Here is a 13,125-nt window from a genome sequence, read left to right on the forward strand (position 1 = left end):
TTAGCAATAAAGAATCAGTATATTATTATTTTATCGTATTTGGATTTTAGCCACTGTTTTTCTTTTGTCTTGAATGCTTTTTTTTTTTTTTTTTTTTTTTTTTTTTTTTTTTTTTTTTTTTTTTTTTTTGAGACGGAGTCTCGCTCTGTCGCCTAGGCTGGAGTGCAGTGGCGCGATCTCGGCTCACTGCAAGCTCCACCTCCCGGGTTCACGCCATTCTCCCGCCTCAGCCTCCGAGTAGCTGGGACTACAGGCGCCAGCCACCACGCCCGGCTAGTTTTTTTTTTTTGTATTTTTAGTAGAGACGGGGTTTCACCATGTTAGCCAGGATGGTCTCCATCTCCTGACCTCGTGATCCACCCGCCTCGGCCTCCCAAAGTGCTGGGATTACAGGCTTGAGCCACCGCGCCCGGCCTTGAATGCTTTTTTAAAGGAGATAATTTATTCTTTTTAGAATATTTGTCCAACATTATAAAAACAGTAGCTTTAAATAATTATAAGTAATTATAGAGCAATAATAAAATTATTAAAAAATAGATGATTACTGAATTGTAAACACAAATGAAAATTTAAACATTTTAAAACAACATTTTAACACATTTTTAATAAGAATTAGATGACCTCTATATGTTGAGAGAGAACTTATTTTGCTATATTTATTTTCTAAGTGTCTCATTACTAACATTAAACCAAATCAAATATTCTCTTACCTGCAGATAATCTAAGAGTTAACGGAAACATTGAGTAGAATTGACATAGAAATACATGATTTCCTTAGCATCATACTTCAAAAGCTTCAGGTTTTCCCCAAGAAATGTTTGAATGGAATTTTCTTGTAAGCAAAGTCTTGAACTGCATGTTTTTTGATGTCTCAATGTTATATTGACACTTTAAATAATTTCTGATCCACAATCACATCGATGGAATGTATCCTTTCTTCTACTGTTTTTTTTTTTTCTTTTTTTCTATACTCAGCTCCTACTCAATTGATTTTGGGTTAATGACAAGTATGTCTAACAACTTAAGAGACAGACATTCATTTTGGCTTTCATTAGTAATATGATTATCTATTTTTTATTTCTTCAAATGTATCAAGGGCCCTAATTTTTTAATGTAAAAATTATAGCGCTATGTCAAAGTTTGTTATAGGTTGGATTAAGGGGCACAGAGTGAAAAGTGAGGGAGTGGCATTTGTCCTGGAATATAATGCTATGAACAATAAGCAAATGGATTAATAATATCATCACTGAGACTAATAAGATAGATCATTTAAAATATACCACCATTTACGTAGTTCATATTTTTATCATTTCTTCATTTTTTTGGTATACTAGAGTCCTCAAAAATGGGCATAGCCTAGGCCACAGTTTACATCAACTGTTTGAACAACTTTATCTATTGGTAAATTATTAGATAATATTAATAGCATACCTCTATTAAACTTGCATCACCAACATTTTTCTTTTGGAAAATAAAAGATTTGATTTCCTGTAATTTGTGCTTTCTTCTGCTGTTGCTACTATTTTTCCACACCAGAATAACTCTCTGTGTTGTTCTTCTGCAAATCAGCACTGTGCTTCTAGGCTGGGGAAGGTTTTATGTCTTCTCTAGTTTTATGGGAGAGAGAATAATTTTACGGGTTTCTTGCTACTCAACGTTACATACTCTTGATACTTCCTTGCTGGCACTATTTATAGGAAACTGCTCTGTGTGCAGGCACCAAAGGTTTAACTGCTTAGTTACTCCATGGCCACGGTTCACCAACTTTACCCATAAATATTGGGTTAAATAAAACTTTGGTAGAAATTCCTAAAAATAGAAGACTACTGGGTGAAATGATTGATAATTTTCTCACCAAATTCTGACTCCCTAACAACAAAACCAGATCGATGATGAAGAACACTCCTTCCTTGACTGAAATTCCTCCCTGCCATCGCAGTGTGGGACACTCAGGGAAGAGTTTCTGTTTGTGGGTCAGAACCTTGAAAACTTGGCCAGTGTCTGGATTGTTCAGACCTTTCTGCCATTTGTGGAACAGTCCCCTTGCTTTTGCCGCACTCGCATCAAGACCCTTTCTTGTCTGTCGTCTTGCTCCCTTAGACAAGTCACATGGAATGGGGGTCATTCATACACCTTGTTGGCTAAGCAAGAGCATCCTTAGTAGGGAATCTTTTACTTTCGCTTCGTTAACTTGCCTCTTTTTGTTCTGCATCTCTTATTCTTCTTTTTAAAATTTGCATCAGTAAATTTCGCATTTTGTTTTGCCCTCAATAAATTCACCCAATCTGGCTTTATGATTTCCAACTGAAAAGTTTGTGAGCACATGGCTCTCCTTTTTTTTTTTCCTTCTTCCCAATGAACCTCATGTCCTTTGAGTTGGAATATCTTCAGAAATGAGGGAGGGATACTGTGACTGTAAGATTCTTAAGGTAAATAATGCATCCTTGAAAGAAATAGATTTTGAAAAACAGACTCCATTTGTTTTGAATCAGATGAAAAAAGTGTTCTGAGAAGTAAAGGTTCTCTTAGTTGATTTTTACATTTTATTGCCCACTTTCTCACAACTGTAAACTCTTTTAAGCTCTTAAAAGTTGAGGATCTCTAAATATTCAAGGAGTAATTGTCAAGTTCAGGTTTTTGTTGTCCTTCTTTCAAAGATGGTGTCCTTGGGTTTAACTTGTTTAGGTTAAGGGAGATTCCTCAGAATTTGATTAATGGAGCATTCCAAGAGTAACAAGGTGGGGTTCGGTGAGGTCGGTGGGGTTTCATGGCTCTTTTTGCTGCAGGGAAAAAAAAAGTATTTCGATTACAGAAAGATGCCAAGAATGAACTTGAGCTACTCCTATTTGTCAGTATAGCATTTCATTTCTCTCTATGGTGTACTTCGAGTTTATTAAATACTCCATAAACTGAAGGGATTGGAATGGTGGGATTGGAAAAGTAATTGGGTGGTGCTTTCACAATTACATTTTTGGTTTAATTTTCATTTAGAATGATTCAGTTTGCTGTTTTGTAACTATTTCCTAGTCTACAAAAGCAAAATATCCCCTGATATTCATGGAAAAAAAGGTAAAGTTCTAAAGAATTCCCATATAATACATATATTTTAAAGTTCAACCATGTGGAATGATCTCAGAGTATTTTTCATGAAACATACACTTTTGAGGTTTGCTTTTTCACTTGAAAGTGTCGCCATCTCTAAAACTGATTTTTGTTAGAAAGCTCAAAGTAAGAAGTAAAGCTATGGTTCCAAAATCTTTAAATATTATTTAATTTGGATTCATTGAAAATAATAAAGTTTGACTTTATTCCATTTTAAATTACATTTTCTGTATGTACATCTTTTCATATTTTCAAGGAATTATGAGTTCTTTGAAATCTACATTGGTTTTCAAAATATGTTAAATGACAAGTTAATGTTATTGAAGTGCTTTTTGAAAATGGTCTTTTTATATTAATCCAGATAATTTTATATATATATATTATACATATATATTTAAAACACATTAAGCTTTGCTGCTTGTTTATGAATGTTTCAAAGCATAGGGCACATTGGCTGTACACTTTTTAAAAAATTGTGGTAAAATATACATGATACATAATTTATCATCTTCACAATTTTGCATTTTTTAATCTTCAAGTTTGATTATGGTCATTATTAACATATTAATTCAGGGTATTTAGTAGCATCAACAAAACTTTGATTTCTGTGTCTCTGCTAGAGTGGTCAGGTTCACTGCTTAAATTAAATCCATGTTCTAATTTAAGAATATCAAGATTGAAGTGATTTGCAAGGTTTTTCTTCATTAATTTCATGTATTGTAAACATAGATTTTTTGAAAGGATTTGTGTCAAGATGTTGGATATTGAGGTGGTTACATTGCAGTAGATGGCTATTCACTGATGTGACTTTAGGATCATTTTATCAGTAAGATTAATATCCTAAACTGCCTTCACAAATTTTCTTAAGATGCTATTTTAGTAACAGTATGTTAATCCTTTGGTGAGGGCTAGAATTCTTCTGATGTCTTTAATTAAAATTATATTCCATTTATATGGAACATCTATATGGTAACATATATAAATTTTAATCTGAAAGGCATATATTAAACTAGGATTTGATTTTTTTCGTATTGTTATTAGCCATACTTGCTAGTGGGTGGTTGTCATCATAATACATTTTCTTTGTCAAAGGCTCAAGGTAGCTTGTTGGGGCCAGGCTGGGCTCAAGTCGAGTTAGGTGTTCCATGTGGCGTCCAGATGTTCCCTTTCATTACTACTAGCTGCCTTTGGAAGGCTAGCTCCAATTTTCTAGAGCTGTTTTCTGAATATCCCCCCCAAACATTTCAAATAATGTAGTTTTAAGCTACTTCCATCTCAGGTGTTCCAGCAGTGAGAATTTGGATACACTTACTTCAAGCTGAGTAAGTTAAAGTACCTCCAATTCAAAGACGAAGAGCTATAAGAAGTCTGCTTGAATAATGTTAAATTGGCATTAAGGAACTGCATTTATTCAATCCTTTTGCCTTTGCTAGTGACTTTAGCTAAGTCCTTCACCTGCCCACTTCTCCAGCCCAGTGATCTTTCTTTCTTTTTTTTTTTTTTTTTTTTTTTTTGAGACGGAGTCTCCCTCTGTCGCCCAGGCTGGAGTGCAGTGGCGGGATCTCAGCTCACTGCAAGCTCCGCCTCCCGGGTTCACGCCATTCTCCTGCCTCAGCCTCCGGAGTAGCTGGGACTACAGGCGCCCGCCACCTCGCCCGGCTAGTTTTTTGTATTTTTAGTAGAGACGGGGTTTCACCATGTTAGCCAGGATGGTCTCGATCTCCTGACCTTGTGATCCGCCCGTCTCGGCCTCCCAAAGTGCTGGGATTACAGGCTTGAGCCACCGCGCCCGGCCCAGTGATCTTTCTTAAACCTATGTCCTTGTTTTGTATAATTTATCAGCATTTGAAATTATCTTATGTATTTTCTTTAACTTTTTCTTGTCTTTCTCATTACACTAGTAAAATTGAAGAGACAGTGATTTTGTGAAACTATTCGCAACTGCATTCTCAAAGCCCAGGACAGTAACTAGAAAATGGTATGTGCTAAAAAAAAAAAAAAAAATCTATTTAATAAATGAATAAATTAGCTTCATGGAGTATCCACTTTGTGGCATCTTTAAAAATTAACCAAAATCAACTTTTTATAGTTACCATCATGCTTCTGTTTGTTCCTTGATGTGTTGTTCAAAGAAAACACTGTGGCTTTCAATGTTATTCAGTGTCAGCACATAATTTAAATAAAGAGATGCAAAGAACTCATCTATTTTCCTTTAGTTAAATGAAAAATGTTTTGTGCTTATGTACACATAAATATTATTATTTATGCTGCTGTGCTCACTAAATCTATTTTATTAATCTAATACCTAAATCTCATAGGGTGGTATGTCATATTTACCAATATTGTATTTCCGTTCTAAACACTGAAAGTGACTACCTGTGTATAGTTCTCAAGACACAGCTTAATATTATGTTAGTATTTGCATTCACCTGGGAACTGCTTCAAGACATAACACACATTCCTAACCTGCCCCCTACTTTTTCTTGATGAGCATTGATAACCAAAAGAATGCTGGAATCTACCAGCCAGAAAGATCTGGTTAATGTTAACGGTTATTGTGAGAAGCAGAGTTTTTGTCATTAACTTTAGAAAGTCTAACCCAATTTATGCAAAATGCTAGCCATATTACTAATATATGTGATGGCATGAGGTTAAGAGTGGGTTCAAACTCAGCCTCCACTACATAAGAAGCTATGTCATCTTGAGCAAATTACTTATCCTTTCTGTGCCTTACTTTCCTCATTTGTAAACTAGGGATATGAATACTTAGATTATAATATTGTTGCAAGAATTAAAATTGCTAATCTGTGTTAAGCATTCTGAACTGTAGAATAAAACCTAATAGACTCTATACATTTTAGCTATTGTTATTGTTTCCATTTAGATTTGTTCTTAGCTACTTTTTTTGGCTAATTTTCAGATTAATTAATTTACATGTTAGTCAGAATTTGAATACTGTGACTAGCCTAAGCAAAATAGAGATAATGTCTAAATACACCTGAGATATTAAAACATAGTAGTTATTTGAAGTTGGATCACATTGTACATCAGAGCCCAGGTACTGACAGTGACCTGTGTTCTTAGAGTTGACTAAAATTGAAGATAAGTTTTTGTTCTCTGCAGGATCATTTTATGTGTAGGTGAAAATATTTCCTAGAAACATTCTTCACAGTAATTTGAAATAATGAAAGCAAATATCATATGCATAATGTGAGTTTGAAAACCTAAGAATAACAATTTATCTTTAATATGAAAATTAGGAAAATGACTTTAGTAATTATTAACATGTTGACTGTACAGGTAACCTTCAGGTTCCAATTGTGTGATAGCTTTGTTCTTGGAGATAGCAGATAGCTTTGTCCTTGGAGTCCGAAAGAGACGCAGGAGTGCCCTAAGCATCCTTCAACCAAGAGGGTAGAAGTTTAATGTAGAGTCTGAGCTGATTTGCAAACTACACAGTATAGTTTTCAAATAAATTGCTTATAAAAGCCATTTACATGGTCATGCTCTTTGAAGCTGGAGTACATTCTAGGATGGAATGAAGGAATAGAGTTGAACTTACCCAAGTTTCCCAGATATGTCAGCTCAGTGTTGGGGAGTGGCATGGGGTAGAAATACCAGTCATCTAGAGGTGTTCTGAGTGGTTTATGTAGACCTCATGGGCAACAGATGTGTAGACATCAGTGATAAGAGTAATTGCCACTGTTAAGAGTAGGATGACTGGGCTGGGCGCAGTGGCTCAGGCCTGTAATCCCAGCACTTTGGGAGGTGGAGGTGGGTGGATCACGAGGTCAGGAGGTCAAGACCATCCTGGCTAACACGGTGAAACCCCGTCTCTACTAAAAATACAAAAATTAGCCAGGTGTGGTGGCGGACACCTGTAGTCCCAGCTACTCGGGAGGCTGAGGAAGGAGAATGGCGTGAACCCGGGAGGCGGAGGTTGCAGTGAGCTGAGATTGTGCCACTGCACTCCAGCCTGAATGACAGAGCGAGACTCCATCTTAAAAAAAAAAGAGTAGGATGACTGTGTTAATTTTTAGGGCTGTTGTAGCAAGATGTCACAAACTGAGTGGCTTAAACAATAAAACTGTGTCGCCTCTCAGTTCTGGAGGCTGCAAGTCTGAGATCAAGGCACTTGCATGGCCATGCTCCCTCTGAAGGCACTAGGGAAGGATCTGCTCCAGGCCTCTCTCCTGGCTTCTGATAGTTCTTGGTTTGTGGCAGCATAATTCCAGTCTTCACATGGCATTCTCCCTGTGTGTCTCTGTCTTCACAAGGCGATCTTTTTATGAGGACATCAGTCATATCTGATTAGGGTCCCACACTACTCCAGTAACGTTTGCAACAACCCAGTTGCCAAGTAAGACCATATTATGAGGTACTGGGGTTTAGGACTTAAACATATGAATTTGGTGTGGGAGGGCACAATTCCATTCATAACAAGTGACCTTGTATCTGTTGTCCCAATTGAGACACTGGTGAGAGTGAAAGGGAGTAATATTGTATTAGGGTTCTCCAGAGAAAAAGAACCAATAGCATATGTATAGATATATATGAGGAGATTGATTATGGGAATTGGTTTACACAGTTATGGAGGCCAAGAAGTTCCACGATGTGCCATTTTGCAAGAGACCCGGGAAAGCCAGAGGTGTAATATAACCTGAGTTTGAAGTTCTGCAAACCAGGTGAGCCAAAGGTGTAACTCAGTCCAAGACCAAAGGCCTGAAAACCAGCAGCAGGGGTTTGTTGATGTAAGTACTGGAGTCTGAAGGCCAGAGAACTGGGAGCTTCCTTACGCAAGGGCAGAAGATGGATGTCATCTCAGATCAAGGAGAGAGATGGAGGGAGGGAGGGAGAGAAGAAGTAGAAGAGGAAGGGGAGGAGGAGGAGGGGGAAGAGGAGAAGAAGAAGAAGAAGGAGAAGGAGGAAAGAAAAAGAAAGAGAGAGAGAGAAAGAAAAGAAAAAGAGAAAGAAAGAGAGAGAGAAAGAAAAGAAAAGAAAGAAAGAGAAAGAAAGAAAGAGAGAGAGAGAGAAAGAAAGAAAGAAAAAGGAAAGAAGTGGAAAGGAGGAGGAGGAAGAGGAGGAGGGAAAGAGAGATAATTAATTAATTCACTGTTCCTCCATCTTTTTGTTCTATCCTGGTCCTCAATGGATTGAATGATGCCTGCCCACGTTGGTGAGGGTGGATCTTTACACAGTCTACTAATTCAAATGCTCATCTCTTCTGGACACACCCTCAGAGACCCAGAAATAATGTTTTACCAGCTACCTGGCCACATCCCTTAACCTAGTCAAGTTGACATGTAAAATTAACCAGCTATTACTATATTGTTCTAGGATAACAGGCATAAACTGAGACTACTTTAGACAAATCTGGATATATGGTCGCCGCACCCATAGGATAGGTATAATTTATCCAGTTTTTCAAAGGTTCAATGGCGTTGGATGATTTTCTCAGAGTTACAACTGGACAGAGGATGAGCAGTATTCAAACCCAGGACAATCACATTCCAAAAAAATAATTTAAAAAAGCTATGTCTTAAAAGAAGTTAGCCTTTTTAAGTCTATGGACAGAATTCCTATATTATGACAGTAGGTAAAGTTGGAAATGGATTCGTTATGTTCCCTTCTTTAAAATTCCTTACTAGTCTTTAACTATATATTTCTTTCTTTGCTTGATGGATTTTGGCTGTTATGAAAGGAAATAGTAACCTGGTATACTATATTAGGATAAACATAATTATTTACCTGATGACTGCAAGTCTTTTGTTTTTGTTTGCTGGCCTCTCTATTGGTATTTGGAGAACAAAACCAGATGTAAAGCTATGTGATACAAAGAGAATAGCTATGAATATTAAATTATCTTAGGCTTGCTAGAAAAATAATTTTACATAAGTGTAGAGCATGTTGCTATTCTTATCGTGCTTTATCCCTAATATAGATTTGATTTATTGATGATTTCATTGTTCATAAATAAGAAGGAAACATTTTAGCCTTCTTTATTATCTATCACCAAAGTAAAATAAACTTTGAAAATCTAAAAAATGACTTTTTGTACTTTATGAAGAATAAAATGAAAAAATTATCTGGAATTGTGTGATGCAGGAGCTACCACCATTTAGCAGTCGCATTCTGCTTTGTTTTCTTCCTGTCCTTTTCCTTTGTGGTTCAAAGTTAAATGATTAAGATCTCAATAAATGATAGCTCCTGCTGCACTCCTACTGTTGCTGCCAATGCTGTTACTGCTATTACTGTGATGTTCATTTTATATCATCATCCTGAAATAGAAACATTCTAGATACATCAGAGAAGTGATATCATTGTGACTTAGAGTCTGGATGGAGGGAGAAGTGAGTAAAAAAGTGGGGGGTTATCTTGAATGGCTCCCAAGTTTTTTATTTGCTAACTAGGTACAACAAGTTTTTTATTTGCTTACTGTACAACTAATCAGGACAGGATATATAGCACACACAAGACCAAAGGATAAATACCACAAATTCAAAACAATGCACACTGATTTAAGCTGTTTGTGAGATACCCAAAGGAGGGTACCTGTTAGACATATCTATACCTGGCGATTGGGGCTCAATAGAGATCTGGAATTTAGATAAGCATGTATTATCAACTCAGTGTTAAAATAAGATTATGTTTTCCTAAATGTTACCAAGCCTTTGTCCTACTGACTTTGAAAAGCCACACCTTCCCAGAGTCATGATGATCCTAAGGTCAATAAGTCTAGGTCAGCTTACCTAGTACAAAGGTTGATTTTGTCTCAGAGAAGTTGGCAAGTCTGGATAGCTCATTTAAGGACCTGTTCCTGTTTGTGTTGTGATTGTTGTTTTTAGTTTCTTGCTAGTTTGGGTGTTTGTCACCATTTACAGTGCCTGGTCCAAAGGGAGAATCCTGGGTGCTCCTCCCCAAGGAGGAGAGGCTAGAAAATGCCGCCTGGCAGGGGCACTGCTGCAGGTGCTTCCATATGATGTCACTGCTGGAAACAAAGTTTGGGAGAACAGTGCAAGGCCATTGTGCAATGGGGCCAGCCTTGAGACCCAGGAGTGTAACTGTCCATTTCATGAAGCAGGGTTAGGGACAGGGGAGAGGTCAAGTAAGGCCTTGTTGAAAAGTAATCACTGGATCAAGCAACAAAGGGCATTGTTGACCCCATAAGGGAGTTGACTGGGATAATGCACATGATATCCAGGTTGAATTAAAATCAGAACCAAATGGAACATGAGAGAGTAGAGGAAGAACATACACTGCTAGTCAGAAGGCCTGGCTCTGAAGGGAAGACAGAAGTTTTACATTAGCTGAAGGAAAATATTTTATTTTATTGATCTTTGATTGCAGCCAGGGTCTAGCATCCTGCTGTGTAAGTACATTGTTAAATGAAATAATAAATCAATTAGTGATTTTGAGCTACTGTCCATCCTAAATAATTTGGCTTTTATAAGAGGGCATCTTCAGATCCCTTTTGGAGATTAAATTTTGTCACAGTTTTGTCATTTCACAGTAGAATTTTTTTTTTAAAATGTGCTGTGTATGCATGTGCTTGTCTTGAAAAACATCTTGGCTATTTTCAAAATTATAGCCTCTAGGTGAGAGGTAGTTGATTATATCAGAAAGTGTGGCTTAATTATTATTAAGTTTAACTACCAATGGTCCTTTTGAACATACACCAATTTTATGAAATTCTTTTGAAACTCACAGCCTTAACTGAGTCAAATTCATTTATATGAAACAAAACAAAGTGTCAATAAATCAGGTAAATAATTCCCCTTTAAAGAGTAGTACAGTGACAGAGCAAATTGATTAACATAAAATATTTTTAACAAATTCTTAAAATTACGAGATTTAATTCGGACTCAAGTATTAAAAGGAATATGCAGCAAATATGCTACTGGCAAATGTTTATTTTTGAGTATCAGAAGTGCCCTGGGCACGGTGCCCTCTCCACAGGAGGGGAGGCCACAGTCCACTGCTGTCCTGCACAGCCCATGCTTGGGTCTGCCCTGCTGTGCCTGGAGCCCACTTGAAGTAGCACAGGGCATGTGTGGTGGCCAGGATCTGAGTGTATGAGAAGTGATAGCACAGGACTGGTTCTGCTACTTCACGTTTTCCTGACATTCAGGCTTCCTTTATTTGTAGGTGAGCGTCCCTATCAATGTCCTTACTGTGAAAAAGGATTCAGTAAAAATGATGGACTGAAGATGCACATTCGTACTCACACCAGGGTAAGATTATATTCTATTTCATTAATATTGATCATGAAAACCATACTTTTTTAAAGGAAATATATTTAACTTTATATTACAAAATAAAGGCAATATACTGGAAGTTATATATCTATATTTATGATAGACATTTAAGGATAATTTTTTTAAAAGACAAAACAATGAAAAAAAAGATGAAAAAAAACACGAATTGAAACCCCAAAAAGGTTTTTATTCTTTGAATCAGGAATCAATTTTCAGGAGTTGTAAATGATGAACTGCAAGATAAATAGATTTTTAACATTTTAATACTACAATATTTAAAGGTTTTTCCTGCAGAACATTCACCAGTAATAGGAACATTTTTTAATAGAGTCTGCAAATTTGTCAGCATTTGACCATTAAGTAATACTGATGAGCAAGTATGTTTGCAAGAAAGACATTGCAGATAAATTACCAGGACAGGTGGAAAATAAGGAAGTGTAACTCAGTGCTTCACAGGGCATGCCTAGTGCTGTGGCTTATTCTTCCCAGGATACCCTTTGTTCCTTTGCTGTCAACACTCTCACTGAACTATTGTCGTTCTGTTATCTATGCCTTTTCCAGACTCAAGCATCTGTTTCACATGCCTTTAAAAAAATGTAGGCAGCTTACTCACCATCACCACCATTTCATAGCTAACTATTCCATTTAAGGCACAATTAGACACTTTAAATGAACTTTCCACATGGAAATTTTGTGTTGTTTTAAATAGCTATTGTTGATTTTGCTCTATTCAACTTTTCACTGCATTATCTTTCAGTTTCTTTTCAGTTTCGCCTTTTAAAGTGCATATGGTCTGTATGTAAATGATATTTTTTTTCAAATATTAAGAGACTTATCTAATCCCCTTTAGAACAATTCTAATTTAAACCGCTCCTGGATTTTACTTTTTACCTTAGCTATAAAAGAAAAACTTTAGAGAAAACACATAATGGTAATATTCTTCCTGGTAAAATAATACTGTAGCCCTCCACTTCAGTTCGGCAGCACATAAAATCTATCCCCTGAGGTCCCCTTAAGAAAATACTTTATTTGTCTTTGTGGTGAAGAGAGGGAGCTTCTCCACTCATTAAAACAAATCTATAGCAGGTTTCTCATTCTAGTTTGTAGTATCATATTCCTATTATGTGAATATTAGGAATTGGAGTACTTCCTAGATATAAAAGTACTTCATAAACCGTAAAGCATTAGAAAGATATTCCTGTTTATAATAGCATGATTTAAATATACAATATCCAAAATATTTCACAATGAGTATTATGAAAGAGGTTTAAATTAGCTTTAGATTAGGAGGTTATTTTACATGTGAGCAGTTGTCACAGATGTATCAATAATGTATTTATTTAAAAGATGCGGACATAGGCAAAGGGGCCCTGGTTCCTCTTAATAGAAACCAGTGATATTGACAGAAATTTACATATGATGTTGTTTTACTTGATTACTGAAGGTAGACATGATTACAACATGGAAGAAGCTGTTTAAATCACTGCAAGAAAAAATATTTTTGGGGTTTTTCAGGAAGGTGAGACATTTCCGATTCAATTGAGTTGGTTTTTACTTCATTTTAATATAAAGTTATTAATGAGAATAATACAGATAGTTAAGATGAATAAAAATAAACACACAATCACTAATTACATGCCAGTACTCTTTTAGACCTTTGCATTTATTAATTTATTTAAGCTTCACAACAACTCTATGAGGTAGCTGTTATTATGATTTCTTTTTGAAAAACAAGAAACTGAGGCACAAACAAATAAGTGGCAGAGTT

The 13,125-nt window shown here is 36.2% G+C and overlaps 1 protein-coding gene across 9 annotated transcripts in view; it reads left to right on the plus strand.

Moving 5' to 3' along the window:
- Positions 1-13,125, plus strand: part of PRDM5 (PR/SET domain 5) — a 224,802-nt gene that overhangs the window by 153,643 nt on the left and 58,034 nt on the right. For 4 of the 9 annotated variants that reach the window (XM_050792631.1, XM_050792633.1, XM_050792632.1 and 1 more), the window contains one exon: positions 11,248-11,333. The exons of 2 other annotated variants lie outside the window; for them this stretch is intronic. In XM_050792631.1, the coding sequence (XP_050648588.1) occupies positions 11,248-11,333 (86 nt within the window). Of the gene's footprint in view, positions 1-5,003; positions 5,081-7,690; positions 7,854-11,247; positions 11,334-13,125 lie in introns of those variants that run through there. 3 more of the 9 variants (XR_007726059.1, XR_007726060.1, XR_007726061.1) reach the window with 3 other exon arrangements.

This window comes from Macaca thibetana, chromosome 5 (genome assembly GCF_024542745.1).
Source record: "Macaca thibetana thibetana isolate TM-01 chromosome 5, ASM2454274v1, whole genome shotgun sequence".
Classification (NCBI taxonomy): Eukaryota; Metazoa; Chordata; class Mammalia; order Primates; family Cercopithecidae; genus Macaca; species Macaca thibetana.